The sequence below is a fragment of the Loxodonta africana genome, chromosome 18 (genome assembly GCF_030014295.1).
Source record: "Loxodonta africana isolate mLoxAfr1 chromosome 18, mLoxAfr1.hap2, whole genome shotgun sequence".
Lineage (NCBI taxonomy): Eukaryota > Metazoa > Chordata > Mammalia > Proboscidea > Elephantidae > Loxodonta > Loxodonta africana.
Genome location: NC_087359.1, coordinates 50,424,301 through 50,448,263, shown reverse-complemented (window position 1 = coordinate 50,448,263; position 23,963 = coordinate 50,424,301). Strand labels below are relative to the sequence as shown.

Genomic DNA, 23,963 nt, shown 5'->3' with positions numbered 1-23,963 from the left:
GAGCACATTTTGTAAGATCTTTTAAATTTTGGCTTTATAAGATGGGTAAATATCAATGCCGAGGCCAAATAAAAGGAATTATTGGAGGGACAAATTGATGTATATTGCACATTGATAGAATGCATGAAATCCTAAGGAAGAGTTATTTTCAAACTTTATGTTTAATGAATTTAGTGAGTCATTAAATCAATTTAGTGTGTTAGGGTCTATATTAAAAATTGAAATCAAACATAATAGAAATTAGTTGTTTTGTGACACACACAGATATATTTGTATGTGTTTACTAGATTGTGATGTAAAATATATTTCTTAATCTAGGTCTCATGCAGAAAGCTGTAGAGAGTACATTTTTGTACTTGAGGCATTCTTTAACATTCTTTCTAGGAACTTACAATCTAATGTGGTCTTAAAATATGTAGACTTAAAATCACTATAATCAATAAAAATAAAGATGCTAATAAAATGGCATAAGAATTTAGAAGGGAGTATTTTAGTGTGATGATCAGAAAAGGTTTTGTATTGAACCTTTAAAGGTTGAATAGAATTTGGCCACTTTGAATCAAGGGTACATTTTAGGCTAAGAGAATGGAGTGAACTGAGGTGGAAAAGGCAAGGTATTTGCATAAATAAAATAAAGCGTGATGGAGGGAAGTTGGCGTATTTAAGTTAGGTTGGGGTGGACCATGGAGACCCCAAGTAAGGAGGTGGAACTTGTTTTATGCCTTTTAAAATGCTCTTAGGAGAATTGTAGCATTTTTGGATTATTTCCCTTAGGCAGTTTAGCATGTTACATAAAGATTGCCTTCTCAGACTATTTGGATAATGTGATATTTCACCATAGTAATACTTCCTTTTTTTCCTCCTGCATTTGCCAGGACTATATTTCTTTGCAACCTATGGAACATGCAACAAGTTAAGCATGTTGTTAGGTATGAGTTAGGTAGTGTTTTTAATCTTCATTTCACAGATTAGGAAACCAAAGCAGAGAAAAAGTAAGTTGTTCTTGGTTACATAGTCAACAAATGTAGCTGGTATCAAAGCCAGGCAGTTTGTCTCCAGAGTTTGGGCTCTTAACCACTGTTCTGTGCTGCCTTAGCATGTGGTATTCAAAATGTATTGCTTTTTGTTTTGCAGTACATAATTTTAGTGTCTTCGTTGCTCTTTCATTCATTCAGCATTTTTAAACAAATAATTCTTGAGCATCTACTCCATGCCTAAGTATTGGTTTGTAGATTCTGGAGATACAAGATAAATATGAGAGATGGGTTCCTTCCTGTAATAGACTGCCATTCTAGTGGGGAAATAGTAAACAAGTAAATAATTATAGGTTGTGATCAGGACTCAGTATGCTATGATAGAGAATGGAAAGGAGAAATATACTTAAGGCTGTCAGGGAAGGCCTATCTGAGGAGGTAACACTTAAGCTGGAAATCTGAAAGGAAGGAAGGAGTATGGGAAGGAACAATCCAGACAGAAGGAAGAGCTTGGAGTGTTCTAGGAACTAAAGTTGCCTATGACTGAAACAGAGTAAGGAGAGTGGCAAAAAAAATGAAATTGGAGAGGTAGGCCTAAATCAAACTTTGTAGGTCTCTAAGGTATGTTGCTTTATTTTATAGGATTTGGGGTAACTCACATTATCTTCTTCATATGCACTTTTTACATCTCTCTGAAATGAATTTGATTTGGTATTTTGAAGAAATTGTTTTTTTCCACTTGCTGATTTTTATATACTTCCCATTTAAAATATCTTAATTTAGTGTCATTAAGTATTAATTTTCCCCCTCACTTTGATATATTTTAATATTTTCCCTTGCCGTGTCTATGCCAAAAGTTCTACGAGGACTTCTTAGTTACTTGTTCTAGTGCCTGTACCGGCAGCAAAATACAAGTTCATCTTGCTACATACAGGTAAGGGACTAGGTTCATAACCAATTTAAAGGGAAGATAACTAAATACTGAGTCAACAGCAATAGTTTTTCTTGCTCTAACTAGGGCATTCTTCTGCTCTGACTCGAGAGAAAGGTCCTGCCTTAGCCAGGTCTTCTGTCATTACTCCTTAAGTATGACTTAGAAATTATCTCTACTGAATTAGGAGAACATTACTTTTAAGAAGAGATAATGTTAAAAAATATTAAAAGCTCATTTGCATTTTTATAGGCAGCATATGGAGGGATTGTGTTTTTTAATCCATTCGGACACTCTCTGTTTCTTTATTGGTACATTTAGTCCATTTATGTTCAGTGTAATTATTGATAGGTATAGGTTTAGCGCTGTGATTTTGATGTATTTTGTGTGTGTGTGTGTGTTGTTGACAGTTTCTTTGTTAGTCGTTTTTCTTTATTTTCTTTTCATCTTTTTCACTGTTGATTTTGTATTTGCTGCGTCTTTATATTTTTCTTCTTTTTTATTTTGAGATGTAGGATTGTTAGTTTCCTTTGCGGTTACCTTAAAATTTACCCCTATTTTAATAAGTTTAAACCAATCTTTTATTTCTTGATATCACTGTAATTTCCTTTCCATATAAAAGTTTTATGACTACATTATTTAGTCCCTCTTTTTTGTTTTACATATTGACATCTCAGTTTCCCTATTTTCAGTGTTTTAACTTTGGCTTATTTTTGTGACTTCCCTATCTGGTTGTTCTGTCATTTGCATTTTATAATATCACAAAGGCTTATGAAACTGGAAATTAGATAAGCAGAATTATCAGGTGATAAGAGTAGGCCTTTTTTCTTGTTTTAATATACGATTTATAGAGCTTGTAGGTAGAGCTTTTCCATATTCTGTTTTATCTTAAGCTGCCGTGATAATTTTTCTCCATTTTACTCTTTTCCAGAGAGCAGTCCTACATGGAAAGTGTTGTGACTTTTCTACAGGATGTTGTGCCACAGGTCAGTGTCTATATGTGCTTTCCTTTGGCTAAGGAAGCTCTGAAATGTTCTGTTTTCTAAACTCGACACTAGTATTATCAATTTCAGAAAGGCTTTTGATGTTTTAGCATTCTGGGCATTTTTAGGGTAGAACTGTACTAGTTATTGTGTAGCTCTGCTTTGGTTTTGTGCTGACATTGGCACAACTAATATTCCTCAGGACTTCTTCTAAGAGAAATTAAGGTCAGATGTTAGTTGAAAGATGAGACTCGGGTCTCTGTGTTGTTGTTAGATGCTCTCCAGTCACTTTGGACTCAATATCCCCACGTGGTAGAGTAGAACAGTCCTATAGGGTTTTCTTTGCTGTAATCTTTATAGAAGCAGATCACCAAGTCTTTCTCCTGCGGAGCTGCTGGGTGGGTTTCAACCACCAACCTTTTTAGTTATTGGCTGTGTGCTTAACCACTGCACCACCAGGGCTCCTTTGGGACTCTTTGATCCCCCCAGAAACAAACATACTACCGTCGAGTCAATTCTGACCCATAGCAACCCTATAGTGTAGAACTGCTGCACAGGGTTTCCAAGGCTATAAATCTTTACGAAAGCAAATTGTCACCTCTTTCTCCCTTGGAGTGGCTGGTAGGTTTGAAATGCTGACCTTTTGGTTCGCAGCTGAGCACTTTAACCACTGTGCCACCAGGACTCCTAGGGACTTGCTAGTTGGATTCTATTTCCAAAATCTCTCTTTTTCTCTTGTCCTAGTTCAGTATTGCCTGTCTGAAGTGAGAAGAGCAATATAAGCTCTGCATTTTATTAACTGTTGTTATTGTTGTTAGGTGCCATTGAGATGATTCTGGCTTATAGCGACCCTGTGTACAACAGAATGAAACACTGTCCAGTCCTGGGTCCTGTGCCGTCTTCACAATTGTTGTTATGCTTGAGCCCGTTGTTGCAGCCACTGTGTCAGTCCATCTCGTTGGACTAGATATTATTTAAAAAAACCCCAAAACCCTGGTGGCAAAATGGTTAAGAGCTCAGCTGCTAGCCAAAAGTTTGGCAGTTGAAATTCACCAGCCACTCCCTGGAAACTCTATGGGGCAGTTCTACTCTGTCCTATAGGGTCTCTGAGTCAGAATTGACTTGACGGCAATGGGTTTCCCGGGCACAGTTCAACCAGATATTATACCTGGGCACAAATCTATTTCTACTTTCATATCAAACAGTATTTTTATGCCAGTCACGAAAACTTGTTACTCTAATTTGTTTTTCCAGCATCGGTGTTTTCTGTATACCATATAGTCTTTTCAGGTGGTGGAAATTAGGACTATTATGTTTTGAAAAAGGAGCCCTGGTTTCACAGTGGTTAAAGCACTTGTCTGCTAACCATAGGTCGGCAGTTCAAACCTACCAGCTGCTCCATGGGAAAAACATGTGGCAGTCTGCTTCCATGAAGATTTATAGTTTCAGAAACCCTAGAGGCAGATCTACTCCGTCTGATAGGGTCGCTGTGAGTCAGAATTGACTTGACAGCAGTGGGTTTTTTTTATGTTTTGAAATTTAATTTTTTCCCTTTGAAATAAACCAGAGTTGCATATGTGTGTGTATATTTTACATTTTCACTCCCACGAAGCATTTTTATCTTGAGTTGGGTGAGCTTTTGATCGAGTAAAGATTTGAGTGCATAGCCCCAAGAGTGTAAGCCTCTTACTGTTCCTTTTATATATAAATGTGAGAATAAAGAATGAGAACAGCCCTACTGGGATCATCTCTAGTTCATTGTTGCCTCAACATAAGTATCACTTGGCATACTTGTTAAAGAATAGTAATTTTCAGGCCTCTCTCATGGAGAGTCCGACTGAGTAGGTTGGAGGTGGCAGTCAGTAGTTTGTAGCTGTAGTAAGTGTCTCTGGTGATTCCTGTGAAATGGAATCTTTGGGAAATACTGATCCAGTGGAAGTCCTCAAGGGGGAGGCTTGGGTATTTTCTCCTTAGCGGTAATGACGGTCTCCTCTGACTTCCGTGGTGTCTGTAACTACGCTCTTGAAAGATGACATTCATAATTCCAGTGTCCTAGCTTTATGAGAGAGTCCTAGAAAAGCCCAAAATCTAGATTTCAGTTGTATTATACAAACTATATTTCAGTCATATTAAACTGTTTTCATCAAGGAATGTTGGTATTATGTTCAGTCAACTTTAATGAAAATAGGTAGGTCATGATGACAAGATCTCTCACAGGCATGTAAGGAAAAACAAATAACTTACTTTTATTGGTTAACATGGAAACTCAAACTGTTTGAAACAACCAGAGATAACTAGTAGCAACATATCAGTAATTGTTACACATGATAGCACAGACTGAATATTTAATTAGTAAGAGAATGCTGAACAAAGAAAGAAGTGAAAGAGTGAGGTTCCTGAGGTTTTAATTGAAATGAATGGAAAGGTTGGCTGTTTAATGTTGAATGAAACTGGCTAGCTGGATATGGTAAACAACAGGGCTGCTATGGTGGTAGAGCATGTTGTTCTTTACGCAAAGAGTGCAACTGGGGCTGAAACCCGACTTGTTCCCCTGAAATGCAACAAAATCGCTTCCCTTAAGCTCTGGACCTTGTCTTAAAGTTACAACTCCAAGGAAGGGGCTTTTTTTCAATAATTTGTCTTCCCCTAGAGGGCCCCTTTGGAAAGCCTTGGTGGCTCAGTGGTTAAAGTCATTGACTGCTAACCATAAAGTTAGTGGTTTGAAGCCACCAGTGGCTCCTTGGGAGAAAAGTGTGGCAGTCTGCTTGTGTAGAGATACATAGTCTCAGAAATCCAATGGGGTCACTGTGAGTGGAAGTCAACTTGATGGCAGCGGGTTTGTTTTTTTTTTCCAGGGCTTCTTTATCAAATTTTTACAGAGACACTTTGTCCTAGTCGTAACCCTGTGTTGCAAGCAGTTTTTGTTGGCCTGAGGAGAGAGGCTGTGGTCAGAAGCTTTGAGGGAGTAGTTGGAGAATTTGCTAGAGGAACAAGAATACCAGAATGAGTAATTTCTGTTAGGTAGAGAATAGAGGCACTAAAAACTGATAGAATAAAAATTCTGGAAGCTAGGAAATTAATTTAATTTTTTATGAATGTTATGCATTAAGAAGGGGATAACAGGCGTTAAAAATAATCTATGTAAATGGTTGTGAAGATTGGGATTAGAGTAGTAATTATGGATGTTAAGTTGTAGGCATGGATCTAAGACTTAGAATATTCATTCTACAATGTTATGTTGGCTGTCTCTTGTATGCAAGTCATTATTCTAGTTGCTGTGGAAAGAAAGCAGAAATTCAGGCAGCAACCATTTAATTGATCACCCGTTATGATCAGGCACTGTGCTAAGTTTAGAGGATACACTGTGCTGTTATAAAGCCTTCATGGTCTAGTACAGGAATTGACAAACTTTTTCTGTAAAGGGCCAGATAGTAAATATTTTAAGCTTTATAGTTTGTAAAATGTCTATCACAACTGTTCAACTCTGCTGTTTCTGTAAAGGAAGGGGCATAGTTATGTTTCAGTAACAAGGTGGACTGGATTTGGTGACCCTTGGTCTAGTAGAATTGATAAACAGCTAGAATTCATGGCCAAGTGTAAGTACCATAATAGGATATAAACCAAGTTCCATGGTAGCATATTGTTGTTAGTTGCCGTCGAGTAGACTCTGACTCATGGCAACCTTGCCGGTCCTGTGCCTTCGTGATTGTTGGTGTATTTGAGTCCATCGTTGTGACTATTGTGTTGATCCATCTCATTGAGGGTTTTTCTTGTTTTCTCTGATCCCTTGCTTTACCAAGTTGATGTCCTTTAGAGGAAGGAAAATGAAATTTAGTTGGAAGACATCAAAGAAAGCCTTATGAAAGAGATGCCATTTGAATCATGGTGCAGAGCAGAATAAAATCCAAGGTTGATAACTTGGTGAGAATGTGGTGGAGGCCATGGGATTATAGTAGGTACTTGCTTATTTGGCAGATAAATCATGAATTTACAATTTGCATATTATGCTTCAGGTAGTGTACTGATTAAGAGCATAGACTTGGTATTAGATCTGCCTTTGTATTCCAGCTCTACATCCTATGAGCTCTGGACAAGTTACTGAGTCTTTCTAAACAGTGTTTTTATCTGTAAAATGAGATAATTGTCATAGGCATCATGGGTTTGTTTTGATGCTTAAAGAATGTAATGTATGGAAAGCATAAAATAAAGCAAAAACGGTTATTAAGTGTTCTGTTTTGAAGAGAGCATGAAGAGGCTAGAGATCCAGGACCGGAGACGGAGATTCACTACTTAGGATCAGTAGTTGAGATAACCGGAGGAGGCAATGATATTACAAGTTCTAACTGTAATGATCAAACATAGGCACTTAGGGAAGCAATAATAGAAGTAACTTTTTGTTATATTAGGCATTTTCTTTACTGTCTGCTTGCCATGGGAACAGAGCTTTCTAAGACATTTTTCTGTGTTTAATCGAAAATCTTTCATTGGTACTTTGAAGTCAGCCATTTGGAAACTGGTGTTTTCTTCTGATGTTATGTTCCAACTCCTGCTTTGTTCTGGGAGTCAAAATCATGGAGCCTAGAAATTATTTTCTGGGTCTCCAAGCATCACCCTAAAGAAAGAATATATTGTTGAACTGGGTATCGGTTTCTTCAGCTATTACAATTGAGTTAATTCTAATTGGGGTCACATGGTAGCATTGTTGGCTTGTAGAAGCCTTAGCGTATCAGTATAGCACGACATTTTGAAATAGTAATCCCACTTACGAAAGTTTATTTTAAAAATATTCAATAAAGAAGAAAGTATAAGCTCAGAACTTTCTATTTTTGTGTTGTATGAAATTTTCACATTTTCAAAATTTGTAGCCTGCCCAAATGTCAGTAACAATCAAGGAAATTATGACAAATGATCCTTACAGAATAATTTTCTATAATTAAAAATTATCCTTTTGATGACAGCATGTTATGATAGTTGTTTTCTCTGCAATGAAGAGATAAAACAACAAAGCAACCTACAGAGTGGTATCTACAGTGATTAAACAGTGATTAGAGCGTGTTTTTTCAGGGGCCTTTTGTAAAATTCAAGAATACCTTTGTGCTTATGAGTGTGTGTATGTGTGTTAGAAAGTGGGTAAGGTATAAAAGGAGGAGTAAACAAATCTAGTCAGTATTGGAATGAAAGTTTTGACTCTAACAGGGCTAGAGCAGTTGGCTCTTGTTTGAAGGAGAAAGAAGCACTGGAAAAATAGAAAAAACTTCGTGTGGTAGTACATTAACGTCCATAAAGACGGCAAGTGAAAGCTGAATGGGTGTTGGGCGATTCTCTGCCTCACGGAGAATCAAATATCTAAACATGGGCAAAGGAGATCCTGAGAAACTGAGACAAAATGTCACTACATGTCTTCTTTGTGCAAACCTGCAGGAAGGAGCATAAGAAGCATTACCCAGATGCTTCAGTGCTTCCGTCACCTTCACAGAATTTTGTGAAAAATGCTCAGTAAAGAGAAGACCACCATGTCTGCTAAGGAGAAGGGAAAATTTGAAGACATACAAAGCATATAAGTATATAAGTCTCGTTATGAAAGCTTTATTTCCCCTTGAAAGCAGGGGGGAAAAAAGAGAGGTTGAGAAGTCCCAGTGGACTGAAAGGTCTCCTTCAACCTTGTTCTTCAGTTGTTCTGAGTATCGATCAGAAATCAACGAGCATCTTGGAGATGTTGCAAAGGAGTTAGGAAAATCCCTCATTCCTGAATTATACTTCAGTTGACAAGTAGTCTTATGACAAGACTGCTACTCTGAAGAAAATTTAAATAATTATAAGGAGAGCCTGCCTGATGTAGGAAAAAAGAAATTTGTCTTAATATAATATGATATCCTGGATTGTATCCTGGAACAGACAAAGAACGTTAGTAGAAAAGCTAGTGAAATTCAAATAAAGTCTGCGGTTTAGTTAATGGTAATGTACCATTGTTGGTTTCTTCGTTTTGACAAATGTAGGAATAAATTACATTGGATAGTTAACCTTAGAGGAAAGTAGGTGAGGAATATATCAGAACTCTTTGTACAGTATTTGTAACTTTTCTGTAAATCTAAAATTACTCCAAAATAAAAAGTTTATTTAAAAAATAGAGTTGTCAAGTGTGAAAGGAACATGACCAAGAAGGAAGATGAGGATAAGGAGATTGAAGATGAAGTTGATAAATTAGTTGGTTCTAATGCAGGTTTTCCCTAAAGGTATCAATTGCCCTATATACAAGTCACTTGTTTTAAAAAAGACAATTGAAATGCAGGCTGTATAAGATCATTTTACTTAAAGCTGTACTAGGATAAGCCTGTCTTTTGTGAGTCAGTAACCATTGACCTTGTTTGGTACAGTATGGAAGTTGTAAGTCAGCATGGAAATTTAAAGCAGATGGCATAAACACTTAAGCACTACTAACCAAAAGGTCGGTAGTTCGAATCCATCCGGAGATGCCTTGGAAGAAAGGCCTTGGCATTCTACTCCTGAAAGATCACAGCCATTGAAGACCCGCAGGAGCACAGCTCTACTCTGATGCACATAAAGTTGCCATGAGTTGGAATTAACTTGATGGCAAGTGGTTTGGTTTTGGTTTTGGTATATAACGGGAGTTTCTGGGTGGTACAAATGGCTGATGTGCTTGGCTGCTTAATAAAAACGCTGGAGGTTCGAGCCCACCCAGAAGTGCCTCAGAAGAAAGGCCTGATGATCTGCTTGCTTCCGAAAACCAGCCATCGAAAACCTTGTGGAGTACAGTTCTACTGTGATACACATGAGGTCGCCATGAGTTGGAGTTGACTCAGTGGCAGCTGCTTTGGTTTTGGGGTATAACACAAATTGTATTTGGGATGGTAGTTTTTATATGATTTTGATATTAAAAACAAAAAAAACTTGTCAGTTCCAACTCATAGCAACCCTATGTGTAGAACTGCCCCATAGGGTTTCCAGGGAGCACCTGGTGGATTTGAACTGCCTACCTTTTGTTTAGCAGCCAAACTCTAACCACTGTGCCACCAGGGTTTCCTGCTTTTGATATAATGTATATTAAATATCACCACACATCTGTCAGTTTGTGATACTGTGGTGGCTTGTTATGATGCTGGAAGCTATGCCACCAATATTTCAAATAAACAGCAGGGTCACTCATGATGGACAGGTTTTAGCAGAGCTTCCAGACTAAGATAGACTAGGAAGAAAGGCCTGGTAACCTACTTGCAAATATTAGCCAATGAAAACCCTATGAATCACAACCAAATATTGTCCCATAGAATGCAGAAAGATGAGCTCCCTAGGTTGGAAGACACTCAAATTACGCAGTGGCCTCAACAGTGGACTCGAGCATACCAGCAATCATGAAGATGGAACAGGACCAGGCACGAGTTTCATTTTGTTACACATGGAGTTGCCTGAGTTGGAGCTGACTTGATAGCAATCGTACTAAATATTTTGTGAACTGAATTCCACTCTATAATTGCAAAAAAAAAAAAAAAAAAAAGTTGTAGCTGTTTTGTTGACACTCTGAAAGCTTCTAAGTATGTACAATTTTTTAAAAATTTTTGTGCTTTTTATAGAGAGATGATTCACTCTGAATACTGATTAGTACTGTTGACACTTCTCCTAAGGTTTCACAGATGTGTATGCTTATCTTTGTGACCCTTTCAGACTTACAGGAACTAGCTGATAGGTTGACTCTGGAAACTAGATAAGAAACTGAAAAAGTAATACTCTTTAGAAAGTCTTGGTAAAATGCTAATTGTCTGATCCTAAACTCCTAGGAACTAAGTAGATAAGTGTGATAGTTTTGCTTATGTCCTAAGCCCTCTTATTTGTTGTTCAATTTAGGGGTGATTTAGTTTTTTTGATGCATTTGAATTATAGGGATGCTTCATACAGACTTTGATCACTGTATTTTAGGTTTTTGCAATTCCTTAGTAAGTTCAAAAGTTTCCTGTTTTTTTAATTAAGGCTGTTATGTTAGGTCAGAGTCCTGGATAACTTCCTTTGTGAGTAATAATGTTCCAAAATGTGCTTTACCAAAATCCTAGGGGTGATCAAATTGTTGAGGGGTAGGACTGGCTTTATTTCAGTCACTCTGTTTTGAACATCAGTAATATTAAAGCTGTAAAATAATTTCATTTTAATGTTTGTGTTTACTATGCAGGCTTATAGTGGGACACCTCTAACAGAAGAAAAGGAGAAGATAGTCTGGGTCAGATTTGAAAATGCAGATTTAAACGGTATGGCATTAATGTTTTTGGGACATATGAATTAAGTGTGTGTTTGGGGTTGACCTATTTCAAAAAGAGAACCCTTGTTTTAGTCAGATTATTTTCTTTTAAAATGACTTTTTAGTTTTCAAAATAAGTTTTTTTTGTAATTAAAAAAGTAACATAACCACACTACAGAAACTTCATTAGGACTAATATTGTATCGTACAAGTCTTCACTTGTGAACTAAGAGTGCTTAGCTTTAAACTTTTATTAAATCCAAGTAAGTTAAAAATTTCTTAGAAAGGAAGTTATTGATTCAAGTTTTGTCAGTTGTATAGGATTTATAACTGTAAAATAATCATTGGTGTTGAACTTTCTAGACTTTGAGATTATTTTTTCTGAACAGAATTTATGCTAGTTCAATGCCCATTGTTCTCAGATACATTCCATTGGAGTTCATTAGAGGGTGTCATTAACCTACCCTTAAGTATCATTCCATTGTTCTTGAGTCGATTCTGACTCATAGCGACTCTAGAGGATAGTGTAGAACTGCCCCATAGGGTTTCTAAGCTGCTCCTAGTGGATTCAAACTGCCGACCTTTTGATTAGCAGTCGTAGCTCTTAACCACTATGTCACCAAACCCTGGGTGTAGTGGTTAAGAGCTACGGCTGCTAACCAAAAGGTTGGCAGTTTGAATTCCCTAGGCGCTCCTTGGAAACCCTATGGGACAGTTCTAGTGTGTACTGTAGGGTTGCTATGAGTTGGAACTGACTCAGTGGCAATGGGTTTGGTTTTTTTTTTTTTTGGTTTAGCATCATAATAGGAACCCTGGAGGTGCAATGGTTAAGTGCTAGGCTGCTAACAGAAAGGTTGGCAGTATGAACCCACGAAGGGGCTCAGGGGAGAAAGAACTGGAGATCTGATTCCATAAAGATCACAGCCAAGAAAACCGTATAGGACAGATCTACTCATATCACATAGGGTCACTATGAATCAGAATTGACTTGATGGCTTCCAGCAACAGCTGTATCATAGTGACTGTTCTCTTTCTGTTTTCAATTTATATACCTTTTTTTTAAAAAACTTGATTTATACCTTGATTTATAGCTTGTTTCTTTGAGACACTATGGTGAAAAAGGTGTAAAATGTAGCCAAAGCACCTTAATATCCTGACTCCCCCCCTCCCCAACAAATTCCCTATAGGTGGGGATATAGTTTGTGTCCCAAGATACATCAGTTTAATCAGCAGGTTTACTACAGTATAACAAGAACTGCCTACTTTCTAGTCTTTAAGGGAAATTCTTACCACCCACTAGCCTATCCTGATTTGGCCAGTTCTAATGTACTCTACTTATGATGTCAGTTTTTATATTCAGCATGTCTTTTTTAATTTTCGGTTTCAAGTGATTGGTTAAGTAAGAAAGGGTTTTTCTTTTTTTTAACTTATATACCTGGAAAGAGCAGGGCCGTAACACATTTAGTCTTTCTCCATTTCTTGTCACTACTTCTCTCTGAATGTTTGCTTCTGTTATTTGATTTTGCTAATGTGGTTGGAGTGGTGGTTTCACGAAGTTCTCTGTTCATACCTTTAAAGTTATGTGATCAAAGAGGACGGAGTGTTCACTGGAAGACACAGGTGGCTCAGTTTGAGTCAGCTGCTCATTGTTGGAATAGTCACTGTGGCCAAGGATGTAATACTAGAATTGGCTCAGGTGGTTATGTGCCTGTCTCTGTGCTTGGTGAAGGGTAACATCAGTTATCAGAAAAATGGGAGGTAAGGAGTAGGAAGTACGTGAGGAACATGAAATGAGTAGCTGCTCCAGGGCTCTATTACTCTAGTGTACTTGCTCCCCGTATCAGCTACCTCCTACACATCTTAACTTAAATGTCCCACAAGTGCTTCATACTCCTTTTTCCTTAAATGCCGGTTTCCCTTTAACTATCTTCACTTACCAGCTGTGCCCCAACCTCACTCATCTTTTCAGGTTGTTAAAGGCACAACTTTTCAAGCCTCAGTATCTATGCACAGGGGCCACTATGGCTGAAATGTTTTCTACCTTTATCCTTATGCACCTAGTTCGCATCTACTAAAAATGATTCCACAGTCTCTAGACTGGGTACTGGGAGGATGCTGCTGCTACTGTTAATAAGTACATGCAACACAGAAGAAGTAGGTTTCGGAGGAAATGTTCATTTTCAGTTCACACTTTGATTTTCAAGGTCTGAGCAGAAAAACCCAGTGGTTCTCCCCCTCAATTGCGAACAGTATTCTAAGGAGAGAGAATATACTGAATGTAGTAATGGGCGACATTCATGGAGAAGTTAAGATTGGACAAGGTTTTAAAGGATGAGTGAATTAGAAGAAGGCATTTTAGTTGGCTAAGACCACATAGGAATGATAGATGTTTCTATAGGAAAGACTGTAAAGTTCATATTTAGGGGTGGAATAAGAAAAAAGAAACCAGTAAAGGAGATGAAGAACAGTCAGGGATAGAAGAATCAGTGATTGTATAAGAGAGGATGAAAAGATAAAAAGCAAAAAAATAAGGATTATTATAAAAGTTCTGAAGATCAATATAAAATTTTTACAAAATTAATAGTTTCCTTAAGGAAAAATGAAGTCTGCTATATCCCATCCAGAGAAAGAAAAATAGCACAATAAAGTGCCTAAGCAGAATCTAAAATTTAAAAAATGTGGCATTTGAGGCCCTCCAAAAGTAATAACCTCTAATCAAGGTGGTAGTTGCAGTAGATAGATGACTGTTTTCTTAGTTATCTAGTGCTGCTATGACAGAAATACCACAAGTGGATGGCTTTAGCAAAGAGAAATTTATTTCTTCACAGTAAAGTAGGCTGAAAGTCCAAATTTAGGGCATCAGCACCAGGGGAAGGCTTTCTCTTTCAGTTGGCCTTCTCATCCATCTTCCTCCAGACTAGGAGCTTCTCTGCACAGGGAACCCAGGTCCAAAGGGCACGCTCTGCTCCCGGCATTGCTTTCTTGGTGGTATGAGATCCCCAACTCTCTGCTTGCTTCCCTTTCCTTTATCTCTTGTAAGATAAAAGGTGGTGCGGGCCACACCCCAGGGAAACTCCTTTTACATTGGATCATGGATGTGACTTTAGTAAGGGTATTACAATCCCACCCTAATCCTCTTTAACATAAAATTACAGTCACAAAATGGAGGACACCCACAGAATACTGGGAATCATGGCCCAGCCAAATTGATACACACTTTTTGGGAGGACATAATTCAGTCCATGACAACTGTATTGAGAATCAAGAGCCTTAAGATTTGTCATTCACCTCTGAGTAAATTATATCCAACTTGTTTTTGTCAATGATAAAATGAAGTTAAACCCTGCTCTGCATATGCAACAGGATTCGTATGTGTCAGGTGAGATGGCGTATGGAAAAGCACACAAGTTATAAAACACCATTACACTGTAAGCTCTAAAGAGAATTATGCCTAGTGTCTATAATTCTGAAGATTTTACTAGATATTGAATAATATGCCATTAACTTTATACCAGTGAATTCCTATCAAAACAGAGTAGATGTTAAAAAATTACTAATGATCTGTTAAAGATTTTGGTCTTTATCCTGAAGCAACAGGAAGTCAGCAACATAGTACAAGGCACCATTATTTTACTCATTTTTTAAAAAGAGAGCTGTGACTGCAGTGCAGGGCTTGGGGGAGCAGTGGTGGATACAGGAAGCCAATTAGGCTTTTGGAGTAGGTGTTGTAGTTGGGACAGGGTGTTGGTTTAAGAAATAGGAGCTATTTAGAAATACAAAAGGTTTTGATGATGCATTACTGCTAGAGGGGATGAAGAAGGTGGCTTCTAGGTTTGGCAACTGGCTTGATAATGATGCTATTCATCAGGATTGGAAACCCTTGAGGAAGAGCAGGTTTTGGGAGGAATCCATGACCTGTGAGCTGAATTGGGGTCTCTGTTGAGACATCCAAAATGTCACATTGAGGAAGTATTGAACATACCAGTGTATTTAGACATTACCTGTTGCTGTAGAATCTATTCCATCTCATAGCGACCCTATAGAACAGAGTAGAACTGCCCCATAGGGTTTCTAAGGCTGTAAATCTTTATGGAAGAAGACTGCCACATCTTTCTCCTGAGGAGTGGCTCCTGGGTTTGAATTACTGACCTTTTGGTTAGCAGCCAAGTGCTTTAACCAAAAGCTTTAATCTGCTGGTAAAAGCTCCTTTAGAAGTCACCAGCAGGTAGTAAGTGAAGCAGTGGGTAGAACAAGATCATCTGGCGGGGGGGTATATAATAAGAAGAAAAGGGAGTTTAGGAATTAGTTTTGAGTAGCTCCAACATTTAAAGGCTAGGTAGAAAAGAATGACCCAGGCAAGGAAATGGAGAAGAAGAGAATTAGGAAGAAAACTGGGAGAGGGTTATGCCTTGGAAACTAAGGGAAAGTATTCTAAGGAGGAAAAGTAAGCATTGCTTACAACTCTTGAGTAGTCTAGTAAGATGTGCTTCAATCTATTGGATTTAACAACTTGGAGATTATTGGTGACGAAAGCAAAAGTCATTTGGGAGGAGTGTTACGGGCAGAAACCATTCTAAACTGAATTCAGGGGTGAATGTGAGATGGAAAATAGAGATGACAATTCAGTTGAGAAATTTAGCTGCTAAAAGGGTAGGAGAATCATGAAGTCAAGTGAAGGGAGAGGGATTTTAATTGCTTTATGATTTTTTAAAACTGTATTTATTTATGGCAAGTAACACAAAATAATGTATAGATCAATGAATTTTACAAATCTAAAACCTGCGTAACCATCACCCAGGGCAAGCAATAGAATATTCCCACCTAATTGCTTCATTTTTTGAATTTCGTATAAATAGAACAATTCAGTGTATAGTCTTTTATGTCTGGCTTCTTTTGCTAATCATTATGTCTGAGATTCATCCCTGTATATTGTATAGTAGCAGTTCATTCTTTTTCAGTTCTGAATAGTATTCCATCGTATCAATATAGTACTATTGTGTGTTTCTCAAGTCTCCTGTTGATGGACATTTGGGTCGTTTCCAGTTTTTGACTCTTTACTAATAATATTCTTATAGTCTTATGCATGTCTTTTGGTATAAATATGTTCACATTTCTAATGGGTCTGTACCTAGAAGGAACCCCTGGTGGCGTAGTGGTTAACAGCTGCAGCTGCTAACCAAAAGATTGGCAGTTTGAATCCATCAGGTGTTCCTTGGAAACTCTATGGGGCAGTTCTACTCTGTCCTGTAGGATCGCTATGAGTCAGAATTGACTTGATGGCAATGAGTTTTTTTTTTTTGGTATATACGTAGAGCGGAAGTACTTGGTCAAAAGCACGTGCCTTAGTCATCTAGTGCTGCTATAATGGAAATACTACAAGTGGATGGCTTTAACAAAGAGAAATTTATTCTCTCACAGTCTAGTAGGTTACAAGTCCAAATTCAGGGTATCAGCTCCAGGGGATGGCTTTCTTTCTCCATTGGCTCTGGAGGAAGATTCCTTGTCCTCAATCTTCCCTTGGTCTGGGAGCATCTCAGTGCAGGAACCTCAGGTCCAAAGGATATGCTTTGGTTTCTTGGTGGTATGAAGTTCCCAACTCTTTGCTTGCTTCCCTTTCCATTTATCTCTTAAGAGATGAAAGGTGGTGCAGGCCACAGCCCAGTGAAACTCCCTTTACATTGGATCAGGGATGTGACCTGGTAAGGGCATTACAATCCCACCCTAATCCTCTTAAACATAAAATTACAATCACAAAATGGAGGGCAACCACACAATACTGGGAATCGTGGCCCAACCAAGTTGATACACAGCTTTTTTGGGGGACATAATTCAATCCATGACAGCACATGTATCTTCAACTTGAGTACATATTACCAGTCTGTTTTCCAAAGTGATCATACTGCTTAAAACTCTAGTTCCCAGTTGCTGTCAAGTTGATTCGGATTTATGGTGACCCTGTGTGTATGTGTCGGAGTAGAACTGTGCTACACAAGGTTTTCAATGACTGATTTTTTTGAAGTTGATCTCCAGGCCTTCCTTCTGAGGTGCCTCTGGGTGGGCTTGAACGTCCATCCTTTCAGTTAGCAGCTGAGGGCATTAGCCGTTTGCACCACCCAGGTGCTTGAATTTATACTTACCAGCAATGAATGAATGATCTTCTTTGTTCCACATCTTGCAACACTTGGTTTTGTCATTGTGGTTTTAATTAGCATTTCATTGATTGTAAATGAGGTGGAGCCACTTCTCATGTTGATTGTTTGGGTATTCTTTTTTATGAAGTGCTTTTATTTTTAAGTTTTTTTTCTTTTTTATTTTTCTCAGTGGATTTTGTTTTTTTTTTTATTTTTCTAATGAGTGTTTTGTCTTTTTCATATATATTTTTAAATTTTTATTCTTCATATTGGTTTTTAATTGTTACGTGTTCTTGATGAATCCTTGTTGCAAGCCTCTTGTCTCTGTGGTTTGCCTTTTCCCTTTTCTGGTAAAGGTGGCTCATGATTAACAGAAGTCAGTCTTTTATGCTAAGGGTTTTTTTGCATCCTGTTAAGAAGTTGTTCCCTATACTGAGGTCATGAAGATACTTTTCTATATTATCTTTCAGAGCTTTTTAAATTTTACCTTTGTCACTTAGATTTAAAAAATTCCCTAGTACTGATTTATATAACTACTTTTTAAAGGTAGGAGGCACTTGAGCATTAAGTGCTGATTGGAAGTACCCAGTAGTGAAGGAAGAGTTGAAGATATAGGAAAGGAATGATTGGGAGAAGGCTCCTGAGAAGGTGAGAGAGCATAGGATCCAAAGTATGAGTGGAAGTTTACTTTAGACAGAAGAGAAGTGTTTGAAATAGGATGAAATGAGATGAGAATGGTACAGATGCAGGAAGGTCTTTGGTAACAGGAAGTTTCTAATTTGCCTAGAAATCTATGTAAGACAGGTTATTTGCTTAGTTAGGAAGGACTGCATGGGGGCAGGGCTCAGAATGGAAGAGGACGAAGAACGTGTAAGGAAGCTACTGAAGAAGTTGTAGAATAAGTTCTAGAAAGTAGAGTAAATTTGTCATGTAGTTTTGAGGATCCACCTGAGTTTGTGAGGATGAATTAATTTGTAATGGTACCTACTCTGCCCTGCTTTGTGATTTTTTTTTTTTTCTCTAGCAATACTTGGTTGCCATAGAACATACTAGGATAAAGTGGGTAGTTGGATTCATCTATGAGTTTTGCTAGTTGAGTGCCATGCAAAGACTCCACAATAAGGAAGAAAAATATTTATTAGTAGAAGTTACTGAAATGGTTGATCATGAGCTTGAGCTGGGAAGAGAGTAAATTTAAGATGGAACTAAAATAGAAAAGGATCCTTGATGGCACAAATGGTTAAGTGCTCGACTACTAACAGAAAAGTTGGTGGTTCAAACTCACCCAAAGGCACCTCAGAAGAAAGGCCTAGCAATCTGCTTCCAAACTTGTGTGGAGCACAGTTCTGTTATGCAGCTCATGGGGTTGCCATCCATTAGATGGCAACTGCATAAGGAATAGAGAGAAGATAGAGATGTCAGTGGACCTAATGAAGTCAGAGAATAAATCACAATGGGAGTAGTAGAGTAAGCTTGTTGGAAGATGAGGTTGTGACCTGAAACTACCCAAACCAAACCGAAACCTTCGCCTTCAAGTTGATTCTGACTGACAGCAACCCTATAGGACATAGTAGAACTGCCCTGTAGGGTTTCCAAGGAGCAGGTGGTGGACTTAAACTGCCGACCTTTTAGTTAGCTGCTTATTGAGGATAGCGTGTTTGAACTAGTAATTTTTGAGGTGTATATTTTTGTTCAACAATAAGGCTACCATTATAATAATGACTATGTAGCAGATGTATAATATTCACTGATGTGAATTGGACAAGTTGATTGTACAAGTACACATAATTCTTTTGTAGTGGATCATATCCCAGTTTCTTCAGACATGTCAGGATCTAATTCCTATACATAAAGGAACACAATTTTTCTTCCATTGGTAAATTTACAAATATTAGAAATCCTAGATGATTATACTTCATATTTACATTTAATTAATTTTAGCAAAATATTTCATTTCATTTATCATTTATAGGTGGTTTTGTTCCTGATCTTTATGATTCCTGGTTCTCTAGCGAGGATTTGATTTTTAAAACGTTACTTGTGCTGATAATTGTAGACACTCCGTTTTAAAAAAAAAAAAACTGCTAGTTTTATAATTCACCTTCCTGTTCATTTTCTTTTAAGTGATGCTTTCCAGTTACCTCTGCTCTTGATTTTTATTGAAAGAATAATATAAGTAATTGTTACCCTAATGACATTAAAGAAATGTAGTTGTTTTCTTATTGACATTGTATCTTTGTAATTTGCCTCTTTGTTACTTAACTCTAATGCAGACACGTCAAGAAATCTGGAATTTCATGAAATACATAGCACAGGGAATGAGCCGCCTTTGCTGATTATGATTGGCTACAGTGATGGAATGCAGGTCTGGAGCATCCCTGTAAGTATGAAGGTGGCTGAATTCTAGCTTGTTACCCAGACCCACTCAGTTGCTGTCAGAGTACAGCTGCTGCCATAGGGTTTTCTTTCTTTCCTTTTTATTGAGATGAATATACGCACAAAAAAATCCATAGAGTTTTCAATGGCCGATTTTTCAGAAGTAGACTGCCAGACCTTTGTTCCAAGGTACCCTTGGGACTTGAACTGCCAACCTAGCTTAGATGAAGTCAGGAGATACTTTTAGTAAGGTCTCAATCATTTATTTTACAAGCAGTTGCTAAGGGCCTGCTGTGTGTGCAACACCCTACTGGGTACCTCAAACTGGGCAAGTAGCAAATAGAAGGTGCCCTAAATGACTTGTATGGTGGGCCAGGAATTGTACTAGTCACTTTACATGCAAGATTTCATTTTTCTTCATGGTGACTCTATTAAACCAGTTGCCCTTGAGTTGATTCTGACTCATGGGGACCCCTCGTGTGTCAGAGTAGAACCGTGCCCCACAGGGTTTTCAATGGCTGATTTTTCAAAAATAGATCCCCGGGCCTTTCTTCCAAAGCATCAGTAGGTGGACTGGAGCCTCTGACCTTTCAGTTAACAACTGAGCACGTTAACTTCTACAACAGCTATATCATTTTGCATTCTCACCAGCAGTGATTGAAGGTTCCAATATCTCCACATCTCCTTCAGTCCTTGTTATTTTCTGTTTTTTTATTATTTAAAAAAATTTTTTTATTGTTCTTTAGGTGAAAGTTTACAGCACAAATTAGTTTCTCGTTCAACAATTTATACACACATTGTTTTGTGACATTGGTTGCAATCCCTGCAATGTATCAATACTGTCTCTTTCTCCACCCCGGGTTCCCCGTTTCTGTTTGTCCAGTTTTCATGACCCTTCCTGCATCCTTGTCTTTGCTTTTGGACAGGTGTTGCCCATTGGGTCCCGCATACATGATTGAACTTAGATGCACATTCCTCATCTGTATTATTGTTTGTTTTATAAACCTGTCTAATCTTTGGCTGAAGAGTGAACTTCAGGAGTGACTTCAGTTCTGAGTTATAAGGGTGTCTGGGGACCATAGTCACTGGGCTTCCTCCGGTTCTGTCAGATCAGCAAGTCTGGTCTTTTATTTGTGAATTTGAATCTTGTTCTGCATTTTTCTCCCACTCTGTCCAGGATCCTCTATTGTTATCCCTGTCAGAGTGGTTGGTGGTGGTAGCTGGGCGCCATCTAATTGTTCCGAGCTCAGGCTGGTGGAGGCTGTGGTACTTGTGGGCCATTAGTCCTTTGGACTAATATTTCCCTTGTGTCTTTGATTCTTTTCATTCTCCTTTGTTCTTGGTGGCATGGGACTGGTAGATGTATCTTAGGTGTAGAACATTTTCTTTATGAGGTATGTTATGCCAATTGACCCAGATGTCCCCTGAGACCATGGTCCCCAACACTCAGCTCTAGTAACTTGGTCCCTCAAGGTGTTTGGATGTGTCTATGAAGCTTCTATGTCTTTGCATTCGTCAGGTTGTACAGACTTCCACTATATTTTGTACTCTTTCCCTTCACCAAAGTTAACCCTTATCTACTGTCTAGTTAATGATTTCCCCTCACCACCTCTCTCCTCTCTAGTAACCATCAAAGATTGATTGTTTTTGTGTGTAAACCTTTTCTTGAGTTTTTATAATCGTGATTTCATACAGTATTTGCCCTTTTACGATTGACTTATTTCGCTCAGCATAAAATCCTCCTAACTCTATCCATCTGTAAAAAAATGAAACAAGACCTATACCTCACTCCACGCACAAAAATAAGATCAAAATGGATCAAAGACCTAAATATAAAATCTAAAACGATAAAGATCATGGAAGAAAAAATAGGGACAATGTTAGGAGCTCTATTACATGGCATAAACAGTATACAAAACATTATTAAGAATGCAGAAGAAAAACTAGATAACTGGGAGCTTTTAAAAATCAAACACCTATGCTCATCCAAAGACTTCACCAAAAGAGTTCAAAGACTACCTACAGACTGGGAAAAAGTTTTTAGCTATGACATTTCTGATCAGCTCCTGATCTCTAAAATCTACATGATACTGCAAAAACTCAACTACAAAAAGACAAATAACCCAATTAAAAAATGAGCAAAAGATATGAATAGACACTTCACTAGAGAAGACATTCAGGTAGCTAACAGATACATGAAGAAATGTTCATGATCGTTAGCCATTAGAGAAATGCAGATCAAAACTACAATGAGCTTCCATTTCACTCCAACAAGGCTGGCATTAATCCAAAAAACACAAAATGGTAAATGTTGGAGAGGCTGTGGAGAGATTCGAATGCTTCTACACTGCTGGTGGGAATGTCAAATGATACAACCACTTTGGAAATCGATTTGGTGCTTCCTTAAAAAGCTAGAAATAGAACTACCATACGATCCAGCAATCCCACTCCTTGGAATATATCCTAGAGAAATAAGAGCCTTTACACGAACAGATATATGCACACCCATGTTTTATTGCAGCACTGTTTACAATAGCAAAAAGATGGAAGCAACCAAGGTGCCCATCAACGGATGAATGGATAAATAAATTATGGTATATTCACACAATGGAATACTACGCATCGATAAAGAACAGTGAGGAATCTGTGAAACATTTTATAACATGGAGGAACCTGGAAGGCATTATGCTGAGTGAAATTAGTCAGTTGCAAAAGAACAAATATTGTATAAGACTGCTATTATAAGAACTTGAGAAATAGGTTAAACTGCGAAGAAAACATTCTTTTGTGGTTACGAGAGTGGAGAGGGAGGCAGGGTGGGAAAGGGGCATTCACTAATTAGTAGATAAGAACTACTTTAGGTGAAGGGAAAGGCAGCACACAATACAGGGGAGGTCAGCACAACTGGACTAAACCAAAAGCAAAGAAGTTTCCTGAATAAACTGAATGCTTCGAAGGCCAGCGTAGCAGGGGCAGGGGTCTGGGGACCATGGTTTCAGGGGACATCTAAGTCAATGGGCATAATAAAATGTGTTAAGAAAACATTCTGCATCCTACTTTGAAGAGTGGCGTCTGGGGTCCGAAACGCTAGCAAGCAGCCATCTAAGATGCATCAATTGGTCCCAACCCACCTGGATCAAAGGAGAATGAAGAACACGAAGGACACAAGGTAATTACGAGGCTAAGAGACAGAAAGGGCCACCAGAACCAGAGACTACATCATCCTGAGACCAGAAGAACTAGATGGTATCCGGCTACAACCAATGGCAGCCCTGACAGGGAACACAACAGAGAACCCCTGAGGGAGCAGGAGAGCGGTGGGATGCAGACTCAAATTCTCATAAAAAGACCAGACTTAATGGTCTGACTGAGACTAGAAGGACCCCTGTGGTCATGGCCCCCAGACCTTCTGTTGGCCCAGGACAGGAACCATTCCCGAAGCCAACTCTTCAGACATGGATTGGATGGGACAATGGGTTGGAGAGGGGTGCTGGTGAGGGGTGAGCTTCTTGGATCAGGTGGACACTTGAGACTATGTTGGCATCTCCTGCCTGGAGGGGAGGTGAGAGGGTGGAGGGGGTTAGAAGTTGGTGAAATAGACACAAAAAGAGAGAGTGGAGGGAGAGATTGGGCTGTCTCATTAGGGGGAGAGTAATTGGGAGTATGTAGCAAGGTGTATGTAAGTTTTTGTGTGAGAGACTGACTTGATTTGTAAACTTTCACTTAAAGCACAATAAAAATTATTAAAAAGGAAAAACACCCTCCTAATTCATCCATGTCATGAGATGTTTTTGTGGATTCATCATTGTTCTTTATCGTTGTGTAGTATTCCATTGTGGTATGTACCATAATTTGTTTATCCATTCATCTGTTGATGGGCACTTAGGTGATTTCCATCCTTTTGCTATTGCGAATAATGCTGCAGTGAACATGAGTATGCATGTGTCTATTCGTGTGATGGTTCTTATTTCTCTAGGAATATTCCTAGGAGTGGAATTGCTGGATCATGTGGTATTTCTATTTCTCACTTTTTAAGGAAGTGCCATATCCTTTTCTATAATAATTGTACCATTTTCCATTTCCACCAGCAGTTCATAAGAGTTCCAATCTCCCTGCAACCTCTCTAATATTTGTTATTTTCTGTTTTTTTAAATTATGCTTTAGGTGAAAGTTTACAGAGCAAATTAGTTTTCCATTTAATAGTTTGTACATAAAGCATTTTGTGACCTTGGTTTCATCCCCACAATGTGTCAGGAGCCTCCTCATGTCTGCCCTGGTTTCCATATTTTCTTTTGTGCTGATTTTCTACCCCTTCCTGCCTTC

The 23,963-nt window shown here is 38.3% G+C and overlaps 1 protein-coding gene across 19 annotated transcripts in view; it reads left to right on the top strand.

Annotated features, from left to right (window-relative positions):
• BCAS3 (BCAS3 microtubule associated cell migration factor) overlaps window positions 1-23,963 on the top strand; it is a 623,309-nt gene that overhangs the window by 1,971 nt on the left and 597,375 nt on the right. For 18 of the 19 annotated variants that reach the window (XM_064271335.1, XM_064271327.1, XM_064271331.1 and 15 more), the window contains exons 3-5: window positions 2,837-2,891; window positions 11,068-11,143; window positions 19,538-19,644. In XM_064271335.1, coding sequence (XP_064127405.1) covers window positions 2,837-2,891; window positions 11,068-11,143; window positions 19,538-19,644 — 238 coding nt within the window. Of the gene's footprint in view, window positions 1-2,836; window positions 2,892-11,067; window positions 11,144-19,537; window positions 19,645-23,963 lie in introns of those variants that run through there. The other variant, XM_064271344.1, reaches the window with a different exon arrangement.